Raw genomic sequence first — 26682 nt, forward strand, 5'->3', positions numbered from 1 at the left:
ACCATGTCACAAAAATATTCTTCTTTTAACAAGTTTGCATCAAATTTCCAATATTTTTGCCTACATGTTCTTTCAGAGCCTGGGATCAGTGTGACAGTAATTACACAATGATCAGTTGTAGGAGCTGCAGAGATTTTAGCTTGCAAAACATATTTAAAAATTTCTTGGGTTACCAACCAAAAATCTATTCTTGATTTACAATTTCCATTGGATCTAATCCATGAATATTGCCTTACTTCAGGATTAACATGATTCCAAACGTCTATTAGGGAAGTATTAATACAAACATTTGTAATACATTCATTTCATAATAACCATATTTTGTTGGAAATCTATCCATCCATTCATCAGGGACACAATTAAAGTCACCACCATATTTTCAGTTGGGAAAAATGTTTTCAACTCTCTAATAGTTTCTGAAATGCATTCAGCAATATTTTGTTTTTATATTGACCATTATATCCGTAAACATTTAGAAGAATCAGTGGAGTACCTTCAATCATCAAAACTGCAGCAATCCAGTGTCCATCCTTATCTTCTTTCACTTTAACTACTTTACCAGGACAGTTAATCAAGCATATGACTATGCCAGCAGATCTATAGTTCCATGACTAAACAGTATAGTATCACCCCATTGCTTTCTCCAGAAGGTTGAGTCCTCTGCGCTGGAATGTGTCTCTTGTAAAAATATACATTGTGCCTGTTGACTTTTGCAAAATAAGAATATTGCTTTTCTCTTAATACTGTCTTTAAGTCCCCTGGTATTCAATGAAATAAAATAAAGTTTAGAACAAAATTTAAACATACTATTTACTTACACTACAAGTAGCTTTAACAAGCTAACAAATAACACCTCACAATATCTGTGTGGAGAAAAAAGAAAAAGAATAATTCAGTTGGTCTTTCTAAATATAATCATGTGTCTCATTTGTCTACATTAACAGCTCCCATGAACTATTTAGTATACATTTTAAGCGAAACATACTTAAAACAGTGTTTTCCTGTATTCACAAACAGAAGAAAATAAAAACTGGGTGAAATGTTTACAGTATACTCACCAGAAGTGTCCTGCAACTGCAGCCACGAGAAAATGCCATAGCCTGAACAGTAAGTCAGGTTGGAAGCAGGTGCAGGATCAGACAAAAACTCTATTGTACTTAAAGTTATTCATCCAATAAACTTTATGTCTGTACCTGGGAGTACCTTGTGACGTCTCTGAGTGTGCTGCATTCATTCATGAGAGACTTGGTTCAAACCAATCAGCGCGCTCTATTGTGTATGCCGTGCAACTTCATTAATATGAAAGCTAGCTTACAAGACTGTTTGTACCTGAAACAGTGTTCAGACGGCAGATAGACGCCATGTTGGGTTGCCAAAAGAAGTGGGAAAAGAATAAGATTTGTTTTGGAGATACGGGTCGTGATTTTATAATGTGCTGCAACAAAAGTTTTGTTTTAATTTTCCAGCTGTAAGAGCGCAATTGGACTCACGTGTGGATCAGTGCACGCGACACGTGGCAGAAATACGTTTGCTCTGAAAATTTTTTACTCGAGAGCTTTTTGCATCTGGGCCCGGTTTTTCAAAAGGTTTAATCTGGATAAAATTGATCCGGATTTAGTAATCCTGTTTTTGCAATCCGTGATCACGTAATCCAGCTTACTTTTTGAGCCAGTTTTTCAAAGCAACATTGGATTGGATCATTCTGATCCGGATAGGAACTTTTTAGGATCACTAAATCTGGATTACCAGTGTTCAATCACAATGTAGATGGATAGATAGGCCTATGTAAAGAGCAACAAGTAAAATAGCCAGTGTGGGGTAAATATAAATTTATTTTTATTTGAAATGAAAACTAAGAAAATTTTATAAATAATAAAATAATTATAATAATAAATAATAAAAGCAAGAAAAACCCCACCCCAACCTCTTCCAGCAGTCCGCTCATCTGAGATCTACAACACTGTACATTGAGGATATTTATAATAAGTTTCAAATTGCCATTGCCATTCTTTGCATTTTTTTTTTGTTATTCTGTAATCATTGCATGCATCACTAATAAATATTCTAAACACAAAAATATTTTCCATTGTGATGAATATATATATATCAATTAGTAACAGAATAAAATGTATCGTTTTTGGTAAATTTTGACAGCTGTTTGGGGGATTGTTTTATGAGGCCAAACTCTTTCTATTTTGCTGTAGGCCTATACTGAAAGGCTAAATACACTTTTAGACCTTACCGGGTTGATTTCACAGTAGAATACTGGCAACACTGTTGCCAGCCACTCACTGTAAAAGTTCAGTTACAGTAAGTAACTGGCAACAGTGTTGCCAGTTATTTACTGTAACTGAACCGATACAGTGAGTAGCTGGCAACTTTGTTGCCAGTTAATTACTGTAATAGAGCAGCAGTGGTAACTAACTGGAAACTGTGTACAGTTAATTACTGTATTGTAGTGTTACAAATCACAGCATTATACTGCAAACACATTAATAGTATGTAATATATAGTTATTGTAGTGTTACTAAAATTAATCAGTATTCTTAGCTGTTATTAAAAAAATAGAAGGCATAACATTTTTCAGGCAAATTTATTTTATTGTTTTGGCACCAAACAAATAAATAACAGAAAAAGTATAACAAAATTAAGAAATCAGCAGATATAATTATTGTCTTGCAGATTACAGGTCTGCACAGTAAGGCTGCGGTCACACTAACGTTTGAGCATGCGAAATTCTGTCATACTGCACTGCGAAGTGGAATTAAACAACGCGAGTAGTGGAATTCAACAAAATAATTAGAGATTGAAAAAGCAAGCCAGAGAGGTCACGTTTTGATCTTTGATTGGTATCAAGCAATCACATGATGTGATTTTGCATGTCAGCGTTCTCCAAGCTTGAACTTTCCAATGCTGCGAATTATGAAATTTGTCGCATGAGCTATTATTCCAGGTCTGCAGTACTCACATGCGTATGAATCGAAGTCTATAGGGAGAAAAGTGCAGTGTGACCGGGACTTTAAGCTGTTACTCTAGTTAAACACACCTGATCAAACTAATTAAGGCTTGTTAGAAATCTACAGGTAATGTTGAAGCAGGGTGGGTACTGAATTCTGCTGCTGCAGTTCTCCAGGAACTTGGAGTTTGACCCCCATGGTATATAGCAGGGGTGCTCAATCCGGTTCCTGGATATCTACCTTCCTGCAGATTTCAGTTGCTACCCATATCGAACACACCTGCCTGTAATTATCAAGTGGTGTTTAGGTCCTAATGAATTGGTTTAGGTGTGTTTGATATGGATAGCAACTGGAATCTGCAGGAAGGTAGATCAGCAAATGAACAGCAAAAAACACAACATAATTATTTTAAATTTTAAAGTTTTAAGTAATTAAAAACTGTGTTAAATCTCAATAAAAAGTTTAAAATAATTATAAAAAATAAAAATAAAGTTGGCAACAACGAAAAACCAAAGGATCCAATCTTTTATTGTTATAATTATCTCATGACAACAAACTTTTATTGTTTCTAATATAAATTCATAGGTGGAAACACTGCTCTGAAAAATACTTGGCAACAAACTCACAACCTGTGACCTGACAGTGGAGCTTTTGTGTGTGGATGGCTATGTGTATCATGTTTTTGTGATTCCCTGTGATGATGTGCACATGTTACCTTACAGAGATGATGGAATTTAATTTTGGCTTAGTTGCCAGAAAGATACATACAACTGTTAGCATCTGTACATTATGGCAGTATGCAATATCCAATATCCAATAAATACATATACTTAGACAAAAGTAATGTAAGAAGTTATATGAGGAGAGGCTAACTAGCTAACAATGTAGCTTTCAAGTACACAGTTCAAGATAACAACAATATAACTTAAAACACAGCCTTATTATAGAAACCCTCAAAAACATTTGAACACATTTTATTTACTCGTTGTAGATTCTTATTTAAAGCCTAATACATATCAGACTCTACATCTGAATTGATGGACAGAGAATAGAGCACACTCAGCAGTAAACAAATCAAACACCTGGCTCCCTTAAAGGGCCAGCATTTTCTGAAAACTCTTTCTAACACCTTTGTGTTTAGAAGAAGACAGACAGCCCGTGGGAGTGTGTGGTGATGCCTAAATCATTAATTTCTGCCTTTAAAATGCACATCTCTATAAATAGCAACATAAACCATCAGAGAAGATGGGACAGTAATGGTTGAACAGTAATTTGCTATTTATTGTCAGTTACTATCTGTAATGAGTACATAAAGTAAATTACTGTAATTTATTTTTTGCACTACACAATTTCATACAAAGTCTACTCCTTTTACAGTAAAATAATGTGTTAATAAATAATAAATGTTTCCTTTTATTACAGCAAAACACTGTAGATTGTGCAGTAAATAACTGTAAAATAGCCAGAGTAACAGTGCAGTTATACTAATTAAACACACCTGATCAAACTAAATCTAAAGGTAGTGTGTTGAAGCAGGGCTGGAACTAAATTCTGCTGGGCTGTGGCCTTTCAGGAGTTTGACATCCCTGGTACATAGCATATTTTCAAAGGAATTGCCTACATTTATCACAATCATGCACATATCATTGAATAAAAACAATAAAAATATAAAAACTTCATCCAAAGCAAACAAGTAAAAAAAAAATAATAATAATCTGATCCTCATGTTGTTCCAAACCTATAGTAAAATATATTACTATAGGTAATATATAGGTCGATATCTTTACCTTTTAATTAGCTCTGTGACATTGACATTGGTTGACTCCTGATACTCAATGTTAAAAACATAAAAGGAACCAAAGAAAACACAGAGATGGCTGCAGAGAAATTTATCTTATCATCAATGCATTGCCTCACTTTCTCCTCAATACTGACCATACACATACCAAAACTGAACTATATATATATATATATATAGCAACATAAAGCATCAGAGTACATGGGGTAATAATGGTTGAGCAGTAATTTACCATTTATTATCACAGTAACTATCTGTAATGGGTACATAAAATAAATTACTGTAATTTATTCTTTGCACTACAAAATTTCATACAAATCCTGCTCCTTTTACTGTAAAATACTGTTTCCTTTTATTACAGCAAAACACTGGCTATTTTACAGTTATTTACTGCATAATCTACAGTAAGGGTTAACAGTGTACGTTAAAGCCTATAATCACTATAGCCTGACAGATGAACAAATAAAATTAAAACGTTATGAATAAATAGTATATCTCGTAAGATTCTGCATGATCCAATATAGTTTTATTTAATACATTTTTTTAGGTTTTAATTACATTTTGGGCATGAAATCCACGCTAAATCCACCCTTCTGATGGGATCAGTTTAATCCAGGTTTTTTGGATCAAAGTGATCCAGATCCTACAAAAAAGGTCTGAAAAACCCAAACTATCCAAATCAAAACCAAGATTAGATTACGTGATCTAATCTGATTATGTAATCCGTTTTTTCTTTTGAAAAACCCATTTTCAAGATTTGATCCAATCCCTTATCCAAAATCCTTGTGGATTACTTTTGAAAAACCGGGCCCTGGAGATTGTGAAATCCGGGTTTGCTGCTCGGATTTGCTTTCACATGGCATTGCCATTTTCACAATTTTTTTTTTATTTATTTATGTTTTTTGTATTTGCACAGAAAATAAAAAATTTAAAACAAAATTTTAAAATTAGCAATTTCAAGCCCACATATTGTCATTGTTTAAGTATTTATGGCCAAAAACTCTAAACATGATATAAACATATCTAGATGTATTATGTTTGAATTGACCTATGCACAGTTATTCAACTTGCGAAGGGAAAAAAAACAAACGTTTTTGTGTGTGTTTGAAAAACATCTAACTGCTTATAAGGTGGCATGGAGGCTCAGTGGTTAGCACTGTTGCTGCACAGCAAGGTGGTCGCTGGCTTCCTAGCGGGACCAAGCTGGGTCACTTGGCGTTTCTTCGTGGAGTTTGCATGTTCTCTCTATGTTCATGTGGGTTTCCTCCGGGTGCTCCAGTTTCCCCCACAGTACAGGTAGGGGAAACTGAATTGAAGAAGCCACAGTCTAAATTAGCCATAGTGTATGTGTGTGAATGTGAGTGTATAGGAGTTTACTTGGTTGTGACTGGAAGGACATCTGCTGTGTAAAACATATACTGGATAAGTTAGCAGATCTTTCCGCTGTGGCAACCCCTGATTAATAAAGGGACTAAGCCGAAGGAAAATGAATGAATGAATAATTATCTATAAATCAAGTCATCAAGTAGCCATATAGATTTGCACTGCCTACCCAAATTTAGCCTTCTTTTGGCCAGACGTTTAGAGTCTATTAGACAGCATTTAAACGTGTCATTGCTTGGTGAGATGTCTGAAGAACAAATACATGTGGCAGGGAAGTGTCTGTTATTTTAAATATTCATTTTCAGAGTGGAAATGTGATGTCATTTTACAGCTTAAAATGATGTTTATCATCAGCTGTTTTGTGTTGGTGACTTTTTTGACACGTTTATTGTGTCAATATGCAGCCTCTAGTCATCTTTTTAACTGTAAGAATAGCATGACACAAGAAATGCATTGCATACTTATCATACATGACAGAAACAAGATTCACAGTACTATGTAAATATGTGCTCTCCTAGAATTGTTTTTGTCAAATAATACTCTTCACAAGAGTTCAATTAATGCATATGTTTTATTGTTTGTTTTGAGAGGAGCCACCTCCTGCTCAAGATTTCCTGCCTCAAACAGCCTGAAACGTTCCTCTCAAGACAATAACATGTAGGGTGGCTGTTCTTCAGTTCTCCAGGTTGGTGTCCTAAAATAAAAACAGCAATTAGTTTATCAAAAGTCAATCCAAATCTAATATTCTCTAAGCTAACATCCATAGTCTTGTGTTTGAATTAACCCTCCCAAAATACTCTGCTTAGGCTTCATACCTTGAACCATTCGTGGAGAAGAATCTCTTTTAATTGAATCCGCTGCTCTGGCTTTTGCTGGAGACAGCAACTAATCAACTGACAGCATTCTGTGAAAAACAGTTGAAACATCTGTTTACCTTGAACTTCACACCTCCTTTGATGTTGCATGTAAGAGTCTTTGAAATAAAGAGCTTACCATCGGACAAGCCAGCTTTGGAGAAGTTGTTCTCATTGATCATGTGCAGTTCTTGAGGGTTGGGAAAGTCCTCACACACCAATACGAACAAGAGGATGCCAAGGGACCAGACTGTTGCCGGCTTCCCATTGTATTCACCCGTTTCCTCAAACTCTGGGGGGCAGTACTCAAGGGTGCCTAAAGGTAAAAGATTTTTGCATCAATTAGCATTTGTTGCTATAAAGTCAGAATATTGTTTTTCACAGCTTAAGGGTTAATACATACCGGCAAATGTATCGTAGGGTAATTTCTTGAGAAGGTCTCCACACCCAAAGTCTATTAATTTGACTTTATGAGTCTCCTTGTTGATTAGTAGATTTTCAAGTTTGATATCGCGATGTAGAACACCATTGCGGCAGCACATGTATGCAGCTTGAGTTGCCTGCTGCATAACAACACGCGCTAAATCTTCACTTATGGATCCTCCATAGCTTTCTGTGAAAGCATATAGGTCCTCACAGGGTGAAGGGTATTCCAACACCATTATATAATGGTCCTCCTGGTCCTGCCAGTCCAGAAGCTGGATTATTTCTGGAACGCTGGATACTCCATGGGCGAGGATGAGAAGTGCAACTTCAAGAGGAAAGGGCTCTGAATGACCCGACTACAGGAAATACATTTTTTATGATGTTTAGATAGATATATCTTTTATAGATTATGAATTGAATCATAATTTCACAAAATTTCGACAACAGTAGCTTGTCTTATGAGAAATCACTTACGATACATATGTATTCCACATCTTCCGTCTTTGTGACAAATTTCACTGCAACCTAATAAACAAGAAATAAGCAAAGTGTAAGTAAGAATGATTGTACAGCTAACATATTGTATTTGTTACTATTTATCCAATCCAGAAAAATGAAAGGCACCTTTAAGTCATCGTGTAGACGTCGCCCCTTGTACACAGTTCCAAAGGATCCTTCACCCAGCATGTCATCGATCAGATAGTGGCAAGAATTGATGACTATTAAAACAAAACCAAGGTTAAGTAATATGAAATATCAACCAGTGTAAAACAGGACAAAATGTTTTACTTAATCAGTGTACATTTTTTGAAAATGAGGTCTGAATGTTGAATAAATAAGCTTTAGTTTTACCTATTGCCAAAAATGTATCTTGTGCAACTTAAGACTGGTTTTGTGGTCCAGGGTCACAAATGGAAACATTAAAATGGCCTGATATAGTATTGCAGGTGTGTGTGTGTGTGTGTGTGTGTGTGTGTGTGTGTGTGTGTGTGTGTGTGTGTGTGTGTGTGTGTGTGTGTGTGTGTGTGTGTGTGTGTGTGTGTGTGTGTGTGTGTGTGTGTGTGTGTGTGTGTGTGTGTGTGTGGTGTGTTTAAGGGACAGTCAACTTACCCTGACTTGTCATCTTTCCATTATTCTCTATTTGTTTTGAAACAGAGGCCTGTGTGCAGACTGGAGCTTGACCACCATTGATGCTCCAGTCTGACGTTGTGTGCTGTGAAATCTGAGGGAAATTGGCACTCCCCTCGGAAGCATCGGGCACTGGAATCTCAGTGGCATTGTTACAACAATCAGAAGTGGATGAGTGTAATGGAGGCTGGGTGACATCAATACTCCAGACTGACACGTTGTGTACCGGAGTTCGGGTAGCATCAGTACTAAAATCTGATGTGGTGCGTGTTGGAGTTTTGATCTTATCAATGCTCCAATCTGACATGGTGTGTGCTGAAGTCTTAGTAAAATCATTGCTCCACCTTGATGTGGTGCGTGCTAGAGCCAGGCCATCACAATAGTCATGACTAAGCAATGGAGTCTGGCTGATGTCAAAGTTCCAGTCGAATGAAGTCTGAGCAGTATTGCTGCTCAGAAAAAGAGAACGGAGGACATCAGGTTGAACAGTAAGATGTGTCTTTACTGTTGGATAGACTTCAGGGTCACTGGCTGAAGGTTCCTGAAGATTGAGGTCTACAGTATGAATGACCTGCTGTAGAGATCCGTCACCTGAAGAGGAGGAAGGTTGTACTTCAGGTGGTGCTGCAGTTGCCCCAGTGTCCTGAGCCTCTCCATCAACCTGAAATGTACTATTTTTTTCAGCAGCTCTCAGACAGGAGAACCACCGCCACAACTTGAACCTTCTTTTCTTTTTACGGTTGGCCTCCTTTCTCTTTTTATTTTTCCCCTCACTCGCACTATCTTCACCTACGCCAACAGGATGTTTATGAGCTTCCACCAAATTGGTGAGCTGTGGCGGTGCATCGTGATGGTAAACGTGCACACGCTCAAAATCATTGTTTGCCTTTTTGCAACGACAATTACGTTGACCCATCGCTCAACTAGTTTAACCGCAGAATGCCAAAGTCAGAGTTGCATTCGCATTCTCTTAGCTATGATGTCACCTTTCGAACATTCACATTCAATTCTAAATGTGACGCATGCTGGGCCGTTTCTGTGGAGCGTTTCTGTGGCCATTTGAAAGTGCCATATTGTTTTTGCATAAAGTATATGCCTTATAATCAATCAATAACTGATCACACATACTCATAGCCTGTATGCAAGCGGCTGCCCGGTAAACAGGCTAAACTTGTAAAACACCAGCGTTATGCCTTAATGAAATGAATTCTGCGTCAGTTTTACAACGAACTAAAAATCGAAATTAATTAAAATAAACAGTTGTAACAATAAAAATCATTGAAAAACATTTGTTTTTCACTATTTTACTTTTTTACTATTTTACTAAAAACCTATAGAAGACGAAACCTTCAAAAACTATACAAAAATAGGTAAAAACAAATAAATAAATAAGTTCATAAATAAATTCGTAAATTCCTGCATATTTATTTGCTTTATTTATGCAGGAATTTGTGGATTTATTTACTTATTTATTGTTATATTAGCTTTTTTGTTTATTTATTTATTTTTTATTTATTTATTTATTTATTTATTTTATTTTATTATTTATAGTCTTCTTTATGCATATATTTTCCTATTTATTTATGCTTTGTTTTAATTATGCAGAAATTATTTACTTATTTATTTATATATTTTCGTTTTTATCCATTTTTATTTATGCAGACATTTATTTATTTATTTGTTTATTTGCGTATTTATTTATTTTATGCCTGCATTCATGGATTTATTTACTCATTTATTTATTTGCGTATTTATTTATTAATTATTTTATTTATACAGGAATTTATAGATTTCAATGCTTATTTATGTATATATGCGCGTATTTAGTTATTCTTTTTTTATTTTGTTTTATTTTTGCAGAAATGTAAATGTATTCTCCAATTTCTTTATTTATTTGCGCATTTATTCATTTATTTATTTATTTTTGCCGGTTTCGTCCTTCGTATAAACTCAGCATTCTTTTGATTTTGGATGCATGCTTTTTTTTTTCTATTGACATAATAATGTTGCTCCCTTTTTATTCATTCATTCTTTATTGTACTGCGTGCGTGTGTATATGTTTCACTGGTAGTGTTGAGGTTGACATTTTGTATGGGTAAATTCTTTAATGAATGTATAAATGAATGGTTTGACTCGACTCTAATAAGTATGGCTGATATTTTAATCCTCATGCTTAAAATATCATCAGTGACTTTCACTTCTATTTTTTGATAGGCTACATGTTTATATATATTGCTAAATTGTTTATATCCATTCCCACATTGACACATTTATATTCTAGCAATCTCGTATTTTACTATTGTCTAGACAAACTTTTTTTAAATGTATTTTTTTATTTAAACTTCAAATAACAAACAGGCATTTTCAACTTCCATTGTTAAACATATATAACATTATAACCAAGCAGCATATAATAAACAAAACAGTACAAATTAATAATAACATAAAAATAAACCTTAAATAATACAAAAGAAAATACATTACATTCAGAGGGGTCAGTCCATATATGTTGACAAAAGCTTAGAGAGCTTTAAGGCACCTTTTGTTTTTACTTGTTTTATAGATTTATATGACATATTGAAATCATTTTTAAATGCTTTGAAACAAGAAGAAACGTTAACAAATCTACATTTGTGTACATGAAATTTTGCTACAATCGACATATTATTACATAGAAATTCAACTTCCTTGTTTTTCATAAAAATGCCAAATTTCACAATGTGATAGTCAAACGCAGGTGTTACATTTTTAGTTATCAACCACTAATACAATCTGTCCCAAAAGGATTTGACACTGGAACAACTATAAAAAAATATGTTCCTGTGATTCTATATCTTTCAAGCAAAAAAATACAATATTACTGTCTAAATGAAATCTTATTCTAAGAAATTCGTTAGATGGATAGATGTCATTAATTGTTTTGAAATGTACTTCTTTCATTTTAGGTAACAAGGGAAATGACAGGTATCTTTTTCTAATTTCAATAGTGTCCGCTTTAGAAAATCTCTCAGATAAAACTTTTCTTTTAACAGGAAGAGGAAAATATTCTTTTGTCAGTAGTGATCTCAAGACCTTGTTGTTACATTTAATATCCCAAAATGAATAATTATTTATAAACAAATCAACTAGTGTAGGTATTACAGAGGAGTATTGCACTATACCTTTAACTAAATTCCTCAAAGCTACATTAATAGCTTTGACAACCAAAGAAAATTCTCTATGTGCACAATTACAATTGAATTTTAACTTAAAATGATCATAGCTCAACATATCACCATCATCATCCATTAAATGAATTACATTCCAAATTCCTTTGTCAAACCAGTCTTTAAAAAATAAAGATTTCCTCTCATGTAGAACACACCTGTTATTCCAAATGATAACATTATGTGGAGTAAAATTGTGCTTGTACAACATTTTCCAATATAGTAACACTTGCGCATGAAAACCAGACAAAAAATCAATAAATTTTACTTTTTATGTTTTTGTGATTTCATTTTAATATTTTTCTCACTGCAGTAAGCAGTTAAATTTGTGTAATTATAAGATTACCGTCTTTTATAAAGATTTGACATGTTCGGAGTTCATTTCAGTTAAGTCGACTCAAACTAATTTATTCTCTGTCTTAATACATGTTATGTAGAAAAATAATGTGCCCAATTAATCAAAGGGTGTCAAAATAACTACTAACCAAATTTACTTAGAACACGTACTGTAATAAAATTGTACGCGTAAAACAATGACCAAGCATACTGTAGGACAAATAACTAAACGCTTTCTGTTTGTATAAGTTTAAATATACTTAAGTGAGGTTTAAGTTTATTTCTGTGCGGCATCTAAATAAAATTATGTGGATGTGTACACAGACAATGGACTGAATGTATATTTTCTTATGAACTGCTTAACAGAAGTGTACTGATAGCAGACTTACTGGGGTTGATGTGTATTGTAGAGCTCAATGTGACAGGACATGACTTCTAAACAATCGAAGAGCATGTCTGACCAGTTTGATGGAATATTGAAATGAATGTCAATTACAAAGTAAATAACATTAATTTAAGCAGCTTTGTCGTTTTGTTAGGAGTGAGGAACTTTTTTTTGAGAATAAATAAAATTGAAAGTTGTAAAAAAAAATACTGTTTTTAAAAAAGTAATGAAGTAAAAGTAAACATTAATTTTAACTGTACTCAAGTAGGGTACAAAACATAAAAGTAGTACTTAAGTACAGCAATCAGCTAACATTGTTCATACATTGTTCGAGTACTTTACATCTGTGATATTGTAACTATTTCAAATACCACTCTAAAAATGTCACAATATAATGTAAACATGTTCATCGAAAGATTGTCGTACAAAAAGTCAGTTATATGTAAGTTGTATGCTTACATCCTGACCGATACATTAAAAAATTTTAGATTTACAGCAAAACAAAGTGTTTGTCTCAGGAAGTGTAGTTCTTTACTGATATGACTGTCTGTTTTTACAAAACAGTATGACATGTACTTTTTTATATTTCTAACAATGTTACAATGTTGCATCAAAGTTGCAGAATAGTGAATAAGAAAAACACTTTAATATTTCAATTTGTGGAAACATTCCACAAATCTCAACCAAACAAGTTAGAGGTGTCAGCTTTACATACCCTGACACATATTTACCTTTCAAAATGCTAAATATTCAATTAGTACAATCAGAAGCTTTAACTATTTACCAAAATGTCAAGCACATGATGTTTAACTAAATGTATCAGCTTTTTTATTTCAACTTTATCATAAGTATATCACTAAAATTATAGGCCAGAAAATAGATTTAGTATCACATAACATAAAAATAAAACAAAAAAACATCTTATTGCTACTCTGCAACAAACATAAGCAAACGGTTTTGGTACCCTTTGTATAAAATTGGTGAATATTGTTATTCGTAGATTATCTGATGGTAAAGTGTATGTTTATATATCTCCAGAACGTATAATGCATAACTTGATTTTTTAAATTTCTTTATGTTTTAACAGAACAAATTTAAGAAAGCCTAGGTTTTTAACCAAACTTGACTTTTTAAAATAACTTTTATCTAATAACCAAATATGAGGTAATGGGTCCTAAACTTGATCTCTTTCTTGACCTCAAAGGCATTGTAATAAGTTATGGAATATGGGTTATTTCATAAATTTAATTGTATTTTCTTACAAGTATGTTTCACTTAAATTCCAAATGAATATGCAAGTATAGATGTAATCCTATTTCTTCTCAATCATTCTTTGAAAAAGAACACTATCATGAAAGATGCAAATTTCAGTTAAATATGTGACTGCTTTGAGCCCTAATAGGAATCCAAATAAACAATTGTATTGAACAATTCAAACTGCAGAATAATGTTGAAAAGACTGTACATATTTGCTTAAAACATTCAAATTAATTGTATTGTCCATTTTGGCAATGAGTTTTGAGATGACTTCAGCTGTGCATTATATTTTGTCAACCTAAAACTTCCATGAAATGTAAAAAATCTATAATATTAGTTCTCTAAAATCTTTCATTGTGAATATATTTACGGTATGACTCTGTATTTTTATTTTTAAAATAGGTATCCCTACATCATCACGCCTATGTCTTAAATAAAAGACAAGATGTCAACTATCATGAGTTTTATGACACCATAGCAGATGTTCATAGTACCGCCCCGTGAGTGAAGGCGGGCCTGTTTGAATGCGTAGATAAAGCGGCCCATTATTACTTCCAGCTACCAAGAAGTAATGCTTCTGGCTACAGTCACTGATCCTAAAGCTTTCTACAAGAACCAATTGATCAGGAGTAAAAAGAAGATTAAAGACATAAAAAGGTACTATCTTTGAGGACCACCGCCCCTACTTTGGTCTTGTTTGCACTGAACTATTAGGGCTGAACTATCGCTGTTTAAGGACACAGGCCGCATCTTTAAGGTACTACTTTATATGATCTAAACAGATTATGGGACAAACTTTGTATTGTGATTAAAGAAAAAACGTTTTCTTAAAAATATTTTCAGATTTTTTTTCTGACAGCCACCATGCAAAGATGGTTGATTGCTATTGTTCTCAAAATACTGACGGTAATGCGCATGAAAGGCCCGAGTACGAGTGCAACCCTGTTTTTGATTGTCAAATAAGGTCTATTGTGGACAACATGTTTAAACAGCATTATAGGGACCATAGGGTTTTTCTTCTGGAGAAGATCATTAATGATGCGTGTTATTCTAAACATGATTGTACAGGAAATGGCAAACGTGTGAAAAATCTCAAGAGAAATGGACGTTGTGAGAGGGACCTTAAACTCATGGGCCGATACGATAAATCATTTGACACACCTGTGTTTTCATAGCAATGGTGCTGTCTGTGCAACCAATACAAAAATTCTGGAGGTGCTGACTGAATTGAGTGATGAGATGGGGGTAAGGCAGGTTCTATGTATGTCAACATATATAGCAGATATTTGTGTGTCACTGGTTTCAGAAAACAAAATAACAAATATTGCTGAGACTGTGTAAGTTATGACCAGCCACATACTAGAACATGACAGAATGCTTTTAGCAGCATTTCTTTGTTGTTTGGTAATATTCAGTAATGTCTTTATTGTTCTGGTGTTGTACCTTGTTTTTTTTTCAATGTATGACAGTATATATGTATTTTTTTTCTTAGTTAATTTGTCTTTATTATGGTAATGCAATCCATGTTTGTTCATTATGTACTACTCTATTTCAGTGTATATTTACTTGAAATAAAAGTTTATCAACTCAAGTGTCTATGCCTTTCCTGTAAAAAAGTTAAAAATTGAGCTAGGTGGAAAACATGATGGTGTGAAACAAATCATAGAAACATTGTCGAAACTGATTAAAGCCCTGTATTAATGCCAAATGTATATTTAAATATTTAGAAAATTAGAATGTTGCATAGTGTGTCAAGGATTGGTTACTTGTCTAAAGCATAAAGGTATAAACTGTAGATCATTTATTAAAGTTGGTTAACGTTTAAAACAACCCAATAACACACAGTTCTCATGTATAACGGGTTTGTAGTCAGTTTAGAAAGACAACCTTAAAATTTTCGCCCAATTTAGTTTTAAAGATGCACTGACGTACAATTTCATAATTTCTCTTTCATTTGAAAAAGAGAATGAACAAAAGGTATACATGATATTGTTGGTTGTGTCTGGTTTAAAACCAAAAAATTTACATCTCAAACTTTCATGACAGTTCAAAAGAAAACATTTCTAATACACAGTACATTAGACACTGTTGCAAAAAGATATTAATGCAGTTTTAGTGGCAAATATTCATTTAGTTTTGTAGACAGATCGCACTATTGACAGATCACAGTATTATGTTTTTCTCTTCTTTTTCATTCTTTTATAACTTGTTTTAACACATTTGATCTGTTTTTATCATTTTTAAAATATTTTTTTATTATTGTTTTTATCTTTCTTAAACATGTCTCTTTTATTCCTGTTTATATAAAGCACTTTGAATTGACACTATGTATGAAATGTACTATATAAATAAACTTGCCTTGCCTTGCCTTGCCTTTGTAGAGTCATACTTCTTGTGAAAAATAAATATATACTGTGAAGAATGAGAGAACTAAAGAAAATTGACAGTAGAAATGGATATTGTGACTTTTACTGTATGCATCGTGACAGATGCTATGAGAGTTGTGTAAAATTAGACTTTTAACACATATGCAAAAAAAGTTTGCAAAGACATTGAGTTAAAAACTACAGCACTGGTTACTTGAATTAGGTCATTTAATTTGGTATGATGACAGTGGTGGTAAAAACATGATTTAATGTTTCAAAAACATTCTGCATTAGAAGGTTGAAAAATAAACTTATTTATGGATTAAAGTTTACTGCAAAGTATTCTTAAAATAAAAAAGTGTTTACTCTTTGTTATTATTGTGCTTTGCTGACAGTATTGAGTGTAGCATTCAACTAGAATACAAATAATTGTGGCTAAGTGTTGTTATTAATGTTACTTGGGAAACTTTAGAGGTTAAAAAATATTCTTAAATCATGAGTTGAGCCCCAGCCGTCTGGATGAAACCCCAAATTCTAACCTTTACACCATATTGTTGTAACCAATGTACTTCAAAATATCACTTTTTTTCTTTCCCCCAAATGAAACATCGTTGTTCCTAAAAACTCCTGAAGAAAGGGGACAACGTTAAGTAACTTTTGAAAACTGACAGTTTTAATAAACATGTATGCTATGTTACATACAAACAGTTGTGCAAAATTACAGATTTTTAACACATGCATAAAACATTTTGTGTTGAAAAACTGCTACAGAGTGCAAAATCAAAAGCTTGAATTAGGTCAATGCTATTGGTTTGTAATATTAAACTCCAGTCATGCAGTAAGTTTAATGAATAGTATTTTAAACATCACTTTTCCAAGTAAAAAATGCACAGATAATGTTTTTATATTCAGAGTGAAAAACATTATGCTAGATTTTAGTTTGAAAATTTGAAAATGTGTTTGCCAATAAAAAAACATTGTTTAAAGAAGTATATACACTCCCAACAAATTAAAATTAGAAATTTCAAGCCCACATATTGTCATTGTTTAAGTATTTATGACCAAAAACTCTAAACATGATATAAACATATCTAGATGTATTATGTTTGAATTGACCTATGCACAGTTATTCAACTTGCGAAGGGAAAAAAAACAAACGTTTTTGTGTGTGTTTGAAAAACATCTAACTGCTTATAAGGTGGCATGGAGGCTCAGTGGTTAGCACTGTTGCTGCACAGCAAGGTGGTCGCTGGCTTCCTAGCGGGACCAAGCTGGGTCACTTGGCGTTTCTTCGTGGAGTTTGCATGTTCTCTCTATGTTCATGTGGGTTTCCTCCGGGTGCTCCAGTTTCCCCCACAGTACAGGTAGGGGAAACTGAATTGAAGAAGCCACAGTCTAAATTAGCCATAGTGTATGTGTGTGAATGTGAGTGTATAGGAGTTTACTTGGTTGTGACTGGAAGGACATCTGCTGTGTAAAACATATACTGGATAAGTTAGCAGATCTTTCCGCTGTGGCAACCCCTGATTAATAAAGGGACTAAGCCGAAGGAAAATGAATGAATGAATAATTATCTATAAATCAAGTCATCAAGTAGCCATATAGATTTGCACTGCCTACCCAAATTTAGCCTTCTTTTGGCCAGACGTTTAGAGTCTATTAGACAGCATTTAAACGTCTCATTGCTTGGTGAGATGTCTGAAGAACAAATACATGTGGCAGGGAAGTGTCTGTTATTTTAAATATTCATTTTCAGAGTGGAAATGTGATGTCATTTTACAGCTTAAAATGATGTTTCTCATCAGCTGTTTTGTGTTGGTGACTTTTTTGACACGTTTATTGTGTCAATATGCAGCCTCTAGTCATCTTTTTAACTGTAAGAATAGCATGACACAAGAAATGCATTGCAAACTTATCATACATGACAGAAACAAGATTCACAGTACTATGTAAATATGTGCTCTCCTAGAATTGTTTTTGTCAAATAATACTCTTCACAAGAGTTCAATTAATGCATATATTTTATTGTTTGTTTTGAGAGGAGCCACCTCCTGCTCAAGATTTCTTGCCTCAAACAGCCTGAAACGTTCCTCTCAAGACAATAACATGTAGGGTGGCTGTTCTTCAGTTCTCCAGGTTGGTGTCCTAAAATAAAAACAGCAATTAGTTTATCAAAAGTGAATCCAAATCTAATATTCTCTAAGCTAACATCCATAGTCTTGTGTTTGAATTAACCCTCCCAAAATACTCTGCTTAGGCTTCATACCTTGAACCATTCGTGGAGAAGAATCTCTTTTAATTGAATCCGCTGCTCTGGCTTTTGCTGGAGACAGCAACTAATCAACTGACAGCATTCTGTGAAAAACAGTTGAAACATCTGTTTACCTTGAACTTCACACCTACTTTGATGTTGCATGTAAGAGTCTTTGAAATAAAGAGCTTACCATCGGACAAGCCAGCTTTGGAGAAGTTGTTCTCATTGATCATGTGCAGTTCTTGAGGGTTGGGAAAGTCCTCACACACCAATACGAACAAGAGGATGCCAAGGGACCAGACTGTTGCCGGCTTCCCATTGTATTCACCCGTTTCCTCAAACTCTGGGGGGCAGTACTCAAGGGTGCCTAAAGGTAAAAGATTTTTGCATCAATTAGCATTTGTTGCTATAAATTCAGAATATCGTTTTTCACAGCTTAAGGGTTAATACATACCGGCAAATGTATCGTAGGGTAATTTCTTGAGAAGGTCTCCACACCCAAAGTCTATTAATTTGACTTTATGAGTCTCCTTGTTGATTAGTAGATTTTCAAGTTTGATATCGCGATGTAGAACACCATTGCGGCAGCACATGTATGCAGCTTGAGTTGCCTGCTGCATAACAACACGCGCTAAACCTTCACTTATGGATCCTCCATAGCTTTCTGTGAAAGCATATAGGTCCTCACAGGGTGAAGGGTATTCCAACACCATTATATAATGGTCCTCCTGGTCCTGCCAGTCCAGAAGCTGGATTATTTCTGGAACGCTGGATACTCCATGGGCGAGGATGAGAAGTGCAACTTCAAGAGGAAAGGGCTCTGAATGACCCGACTACAGGAAATACATTTTTTATGATGTTTAGATAGATATATCTTTTATAAATTATGAATTGAAATTTCGACAACAGTAGCTTGTCTTATGAGAAATCACTTACGATACATATGTATTCCACATCTTCCGTCTTTGTGACAAATTTCACTGCCACCTAAAAAACAAAAAATAAGCAAAGTGTAAGTAAGAATGATTGTACAGCTAACATATTGTATTTGTTACTATTTATCCAATCCAGAAAAATGAAAGGCACCTTTAAGTCATCGTGTAGACGTCGCCCCTTGTACACAGTTCCAAAGGATCCTTCACCCAGCATGTCATCGATCAGATAGTGGCAAGAATTGATGACTATTAAAACAAAACCAAGGTTAAGTAATATGAAATATCAACCAGTGTAAAACAGGACAAAATGTTTTACTTAATCAGTGTACATTTTTTTCAAAATGAGGTCTGAATGTTGAATTAATAAGCTTTAGTTTTACCTATTGCCAAAAATGTATCTTGTGCAACTTAAGACTGGTTTTGTGGTCCAGGGTCACAAATGGAAACATTAAAATGGCCTGATATAGTATTGCAGGAGTGTGTGTGTGTGTGTGTGTGTGTGTGTGTGTGTGTGTGTGTGTGTGTGTGTGTGTGTGTGTGTGTGTGTGTGTGTGTGTGTGTGTGTGTGTGTGTGTGTGTGTGTGGTGTGTTTAAGGGACAGTCAACTTACCCTGACTTGTCATCTTTCCATTATTCTCTATTTGTTTTGAAACAGAGGCCTGTGTGCAGACTGGAGTTTGACCACCATTGATGCTCCAGTCTGACGTTGTGTGCTGTGAAGTCTGAGGGAAATTGGCACTCCCCTCCGAAGCATCGGGGACTGGAATCTCAGTGGCATTGTTAAAACAATCAGAAGTGGATGAGTGTAATGGAGGCTGGTTGACATCAATACTCCAGACTGACACTTTGTGTACCGGAGTCCGGGTAGCGTCAGTACTCCAATCTGATGTGGTGCGTGTTGGAGTTTTGATCTTATCAATGCTCCAATCTGACATGGTGTGTGCTGAAGTCTTAGTGAAACCATTGCTCCACCTTGATGTGGTGCGTGCTAGAGCCAGGCCAGAATCAATGCTCCAGTCAGATAAGGTGTGAGCTAAGCTTTCGGCTTCATCACAATAGTCAGGACTAAGCAATGGAGTCTGGCTGATGTCAAAGTTCCAGTCGAATGAAGTCTGAGCAGTATTGCTGCTCAGAACTGGAGAACGGAGGACATCAGGTTGAACAGTAAGATGTTTCTTTACTGTTGGATAGACTTCAGGGTCACTGGCTGAAGGTTCCTGAAGATTGAGGTCTACAGTATGAATGACCTGCTGTAGAGATCCGTCACCTGAAGAGGAGGAAGGTTGTACTTCAGGTGGTGCTGCAGTTGCCCCAGTGTCCTGAGCCTCTCCATCAACCTGAAGTGTACTATTTTTGTCAGCAGCTCTCAGACAGGAGAACCACCGCCACAACTTGAACCTTCTTTTCTTTTTACGGTTGGCCTCCTTTCTCTTTTTATTTTTCCCCTCACTCGCACTATCTTCACCTACGCCAACAGGATGTTTATGAGCTTCCACCAAATTGGTGAGCTGTGGCGGTGCATCGTGATGGTAAACGTGCACACGCTCAAAATCATTGTTTGCCTTTTTGCAACGACAATTACGTTGACCCATCGCTCAACTAGTTTAACCGCAGAATGCCAAAGTCAGAGTTGCATTCGCATTCTCTTAGCTATGATGTCACCTTTCGAACATTCACATTCAATTCTAAATGTGACGCATGCTGGGCCGTTTCTGTGGAGCGTTTCTGTGGCCATTTGAAAGTGCCATATTGTTTTTGCCATATAAGTATATATAAGTATATGCCTTATAATCAATCAATAACCGATCACACATACTCATAGCCTGTATGCAAGCGGCTGCCCGGTAAACAGGCTAAACTTGTAAAACATAGACCAGCGTTACGCCTTCATGAAATTAATTCTGCGTCAGTTTTACAACAAACTAAAACTCGAAATTAATTCAAATAAACAGTTGTAACAATAAAAAATCATTAAAAACATTTGTTTTTCACTATTTTACTTTCACTATTATACATTATATTACATATATTTATTTATAACAAAATTCGAATGGACCTAAATTTACCAAATGATTTAAAACGTCTGAATCTCTTTAATATAGGATTGTAAAATGCTAGACACTTCTATTTACTTCGTTATTATTCCTTTTGCACAATTTATCAATCAATTTATCATTATCTATCCGCATCTGCAACATGGATATTCGCACCCTAGGAAAAAAAACCTATAGAGGACGAAACCTTCAAAAACTATAAATAAATAAGTAAACAAATAAATAAATAAATGAATAAATAAATTCATAAATTCCTGCATAAATAAAACAATAAATAAACACATTGCATATTTATTTGCTTTATTTATGCAGGAAATTGTGAACATTTTTACTCATTTATTTTTATAATTGCTTTTTTTATTTATTTAATGTTTTATTTATGTAGTAATTTATATTTTCTTGTTTATTTATGCTTTGTTTTATTTATGCAGAATTTATTTACTTATTTATTTATATATTTTCGTTTTTATTAATTTTTATTTATGAAGACATTTATTTATTTGTTTATTTATCAGTCGTATTTATTTATTTATAAAAAAAAATATTTATGCCTGCATTTATGGATTTATTTACTTATTTATTTATTTGCGTATTTATTTATTAATTATTTTATTTATACAGGGATTTATAGATTTCAAAGCTTATTTATGTATATATGCGCGTATTTTGTTATTCTTTATTTTATTTTATTTTTGCAGAAATGTATGGATTTATTCTCCAATTTCGTTATATATTTGCGTATTTATTAATTTTTGTATTTATGTATGAATTTATGTATTTATTTACTTTGTCTTTTATTTTTATTTTTATTTTTTTGCGTATTTATTCATTTATTTTTATTTTTTTTTTTTGCCGGTTTCGTTCTTCGTATAAACTCAGCATTCTTTTGATTTTGGATGCATGCTTTTTTTTTCTATTGACATAATATTTTTGCTCAATCATTCTTTATTGTACTGCGTGCGTGTGTATATGTTTCACTGACAGTGTTGAGGTTGACATTTTGTATGGTTAAATTCTTTAATGAATGTATAAATGAATGGTTGGACTCGTCACTATTAAGTATGGCTGATATTTTAATCCTCATGCTTAAAATATCATCAGTGACTTGCACTTCTATTTTTTGATAGGCTACATGTTTATATATATTGATAAATTGTGTATATCCAATACCACAGTGACACATTTATATTCTAGCAGTCTCGTATTTTATTATTCTCTTGACGAACTTTTTTTTTTTAATTTAAACTTCAAATAACAAACAGGCATTTTCAACTTCCATCGTTAAACATATATATCATTATATCCAAGCAGCATATAATAAACAAAACAGTACAAATTAATAATAACATAAAAATAAACCTTAAATAATACAAAAGAAAATACATTACATTCAGAGGGGTCAGTCCATATATGTTGACAAAAGCTTAGAGAGCTTTAAGGCACCTTTTGTTTTTACTTGTTTTATAGATTTATATAACATATTGAAATCATTTGTAAATGCTTTGAAACAAGGAGAAACTTTAACAAATCTACATTTGTGTATATAAAATTTTGCTACAATCAACATATTATTACATAGAAATTCAACTTCCTTGTTTTTCATAAAAATGCCAAATTTCACAATGTGATAGTCAAACGCAGGTGTTACATTTTTAGTTATCAACCACTAATACAATCTGTCCCAAAAGGATTTGACACTGGAACAACTATAAAAAAGATGTTCATGGGATTCTATATCTTTCAAGCAAAAAATACAAGCATTACTGTCTAAATGAAATCTTATTCTAAGAAATTCGTTACATGGATAGATGTCATTAATTGTTTTGAAATGTACTTCGTTCATTTTAGGTAACAAGGGAAATGACAGGTATCTTTTTCTAATTTCAATAGTGTCCGCTTTAGAAAATCTCTCAGATAAAACTTTTCTTTTAACAGGAAGAGGAAAATATTCTTTTGTCAGTAGTGATCTCAAGACCTTGTTGTTACGTTTAATATCCAAAAATGAATAATTATTTATAAACAAATCAACTAGTGTAGGTATTACAGATGAGTATTGCACTATACCTTTAACTAAGTTCCTCAAAGCTACATTAATAGCTTTGACAACCAAAGAAAATTCTCTATATGCACAATTACAATTGAATTTTAACCTAAAATGATCATAGCTCAACATATTACCATCATCATCCATTAAATGAATTACATTCCAAATTCCTTTGTCAAACCAGTCTTTAAAAAATAAAGATTTCCTGTCATGTAGAAAAACACACCTGTTATTCCAAATGATAACATTATGTGGAGTAAAATTGTGCTTGTACAACATTTTCCAATATAGTAACACTTCTGCATGAAAACCAGACAATTTAAATGGCAATTTTAGTAAGTCAAAATCACATTTTAGAAGAAAAGAAATTCCTCCCATCCTTTGAAAAATATGAAAAGGGATGCTAAACCATAAAGACGGTTCACCTTTAACAAAGCTTTGTAACCATTTTAACTTCATTACTCCATTTATAACGCCAAAATCAATAACATTCAACCCCCCTTCCTCTGATAACTTTACCAAATCATTTTTTCGAATTAAATGTTGCTTATTGTTCCAAATAATCTCATAATGAACTCTGTTAATTTGTTTAATACATCTTTCTGGTACACCTAAGGAAAATGCTGGATAGATTAATCTTGATATTGCTTCCTTTTTTGTTAATAATATTCTCCCAAAAATTGAAATATTTCTTTGTAACCAGCTACTTAATGTTTTTTTATTTTCTGTACAACAGTATGAATATTATTATTTTCCCTGTCCCTAAAATTTTTTGTAATAGTTATTCCCAAGTATGTTATTTAGCTTTTAATTGGGATATTATACAATGAGTTTTATGTATTATTGTGAAGAGTTAGAATCTCACACTTTTTTCAAATTTAAATGTAACCCTGAAGCATTAGAAAACAATGATATAGACTTTAAGGCAATCGGTATTTGATTAGAGTCCTTCAGAAATCAAGTTGTATCATCAGCTAGTTGTGTAATTACCAAGGATCTACTTTTAATGGCTTAATATTTTTAATATACAGTGCTAATAATTCGGCAGCAAGTAAGAAAGAAGGGGGCTGACTGGATCTCCCTGTCGTATTCCCCTTCTGATATCAAATCTCTTTGTAGTACCCGATTGAAGTAAAACAGCACTTGTTATTTGTTATATTGTCAACATTGAAAGAATATTAATAAATTTTGTCCCAAACCCAAAATATTGTTGAGACTGAAAAACAAAAGGGTGTTCAAGTTTATCAAAAGCTTTTAGAAAATCCAGAAATAGTATTATACCATCATCCTCTATCAAATGTGAATAGTCTAATAAATCTAACACCATGCGAATGTTATTATGTATTAGTCGATTTGGAAGAAACCCAGATTGTGTATCACTAATAATTTTACCTATACCACCTTTAAGTCTACTAGCTAATGCATGAGTGAATATTTTGTAATCAATGTTAAGTAAAGTAATTGGTCTTAAATTATCAATAAGAGTGTTGTCTTTTTTGGTTTAGGTATTAAAATAATTATAGCCTGTTTCATTGTAGTTAGTAGTGTATTACTTTCTAAACATTCTTTTAGTGCTTTAAAGAGCATTTCTCTCATATCATTCCAGAAAAAAGATAAAAGTTAGTTGCAAGTCCATCTTGACCTGGTGATTTACCTAAAGCCATTTTTTTTAATAGCAGCATCAAGTTCTTCAATTTTTAAATCAGAGTCACATATCATTTTAAAATCTTCATCAATTTTAGAAATTCTAAGAAATTCTCAGAATCTTTCATGGAAAATGATGATGAATATAGGCTTTGATAAAATTTAAAAATCTCATTACTTATTTCTTTTGGATCAGTTACAATTTTATTATTTAGATTTAAGGTGGTAATTGCATTTCTGTCTACTTTTTTCTAATCTACTAAAATAAGAGCTGTTTTTTACACCAACTTCCATCCATTTTGCTCTAGATCGTATATATGCCCCTTGTGCCCTATTTAAGTAGAAATCGTCTAATTTAGTTTGTAATCTAATCATTTCCTCTTTATTAGGTTCTAATGATAAATCCTTTTTACAACAATCATTAATGTCTTTTATCGGCTGTTTTTCTAACTCTTTTTGCTTATTACACAATATTTTACCATAATTAATTGAGTACATTCTCACTTTATATTTAAAGAATTGCCACTTCTTTCCATATGAATCAATCTTATAATTTATCATAATTGAATATAAGATTTTTTTTAACCATGTCACAAAAATATTCTTCTTTTAACAAGTTTGCATCAAATTTCCTAGATTTTTGCCTACATGTTCTTTCAGAGCCTGGGATCAGTGTGACAGTAATTACACAATGATCAGTTGTAGGAGCTGCAGAGATTTTAGCTTGCAAAACATATTAAAACATTTCTTGGGTTACCAACCAAAAATCTATTCTTGATTTACAATTTCCATTGGGTCTAATCCATGAATATTGCCTTACTTCAGGGTTAACATGATTCCAAACGTCTATTTGGGAAGTATTAATACAAAAATTTGTAATACATTCATTTCATAATGACCATATTTTGTTGGAAATCTATCCATCCATTCATTAGTGACACAATTAAAGTCACCACCTACCAACATATTTTCAGTTGGGAAAAATGTTTTCAACTCTCTAATAGTTTCTGAAATGCATTCAGCAATATTTTGTTTTTATATTGACCATTATATCCGTAAACATTTAGAAGAATCAGTGGAGTACCTTCAATCATCAAAACTGCAGCAATCCAGTGTCCATCCTTATCTTCTTTCACTTTAACTACTTTACCAGGACAGTTAATCAAGCATATGACTACGCCAGCAGATCTATAGTTCCATGACTAAACAGTATAGTATCACCCCATTGGTTTCTCCAGAAGGTTGAGTCCTCTGCGCTGGAAAGTGTCTCTTGTAAAAATATACATTGTGCCTGTTGACTTTTGCAAAATAAGAATATTGCTTTTCACTTAATACTGTCTTTAAGTCCCCTCAAATTCAATGAAATAAAAGAAATTTTAGAACAAAATTTAAGCATACTATTTACTTACACTACAAGTAGCTTTAACAAGCTAACAAATAACACCTCACAATATCTGTGTGGAGAAAAAAGAAAAAGAATAATTCAGTTGGTCCTTCTAAATATAATCACGTGTCTCATTTGTCTACATTAACAGCTCCCATGAACTATTTAGTATACATTTTAAGCGAAACATACTTAAAACAGTGTTTTCCTGTATTCACAAACAGCCGAAAATAAAAACTGGGTGAAATGTTTACAGTATACTCACCAGAAG

General features: G+C 33.3%; 2 protein-coding genes across 2 annotated transcripts; both read right to left on the reverse strand.

The window, feature by feature from the left end:
* Positions 1–6690: 6690 nt before the first annotated feature.
* Positions 6691–9772, reverse strand: pimr106 (Pim proto-oncogene, serine/threonine kinase, related 106). Its single transcript, XM_021478378.3, has 7 exons — positions 8529–9772; positions 8043–8137; positions 7893–7943; positions 7396–7774; positions 7132–7308; positions 6954–7042; positions 6691–6832 (listed from the first exon to the last, which is right to left on the reverse strand). The coding sequence occupies exons 1-7, from the start codon at positions 9460–9462 to the stop codon at positions 6812–6814; spliced, it is 1746 nt and encodes a 581-aa protein (XP_021334053.2). The 5' UTR covers positions 9463–9772; the 3' UTR covers positions 6691–6811.
* Positions 9773–18101: 8329 nt separating this feature from the next.
* LOC100001760 (novel protein similar to vertebrate pim oncogene family) lies at positions 18102–21585 on the reverse strand. The gene is made up of 7 exons (XM_001341663.9): positions 19896–21585; positions 19437–19531; positions 19287–19337; positions 18805–19183; positions 18541–18717; positions 18363–18451; positions 18102–18241 (listed from the first exon to the last, which is right to left on the reverse strand). Exons 1-7 carry the CDS (start codon positions 20875–20877, stop codon positions 18221–18223), a joined length of 1794 nt encoding a protein of 597 aa, XP_001341699.6. The 5' UTR covers positions 20878–21585; the 3' UTR covers positions 18102–18220.
* Positions 21586–26682: the final 5097 nt, after the last annotated feature.

Source organism: Danio rerio, chromosome 8, assembly GCF_049306965.1.
Source record: "Danio rerio strain Tuebingen ecotype United States chromosome 8, GRCz12tu, whole genome shotgun sequence".
Classification (NCBI taxonomy): domain Eukaryota; kingdom Metazoa; phylum Chordata; class Actinopteri; order Cypriniformes; family Danionidae; genus Danio; species Danio rerio.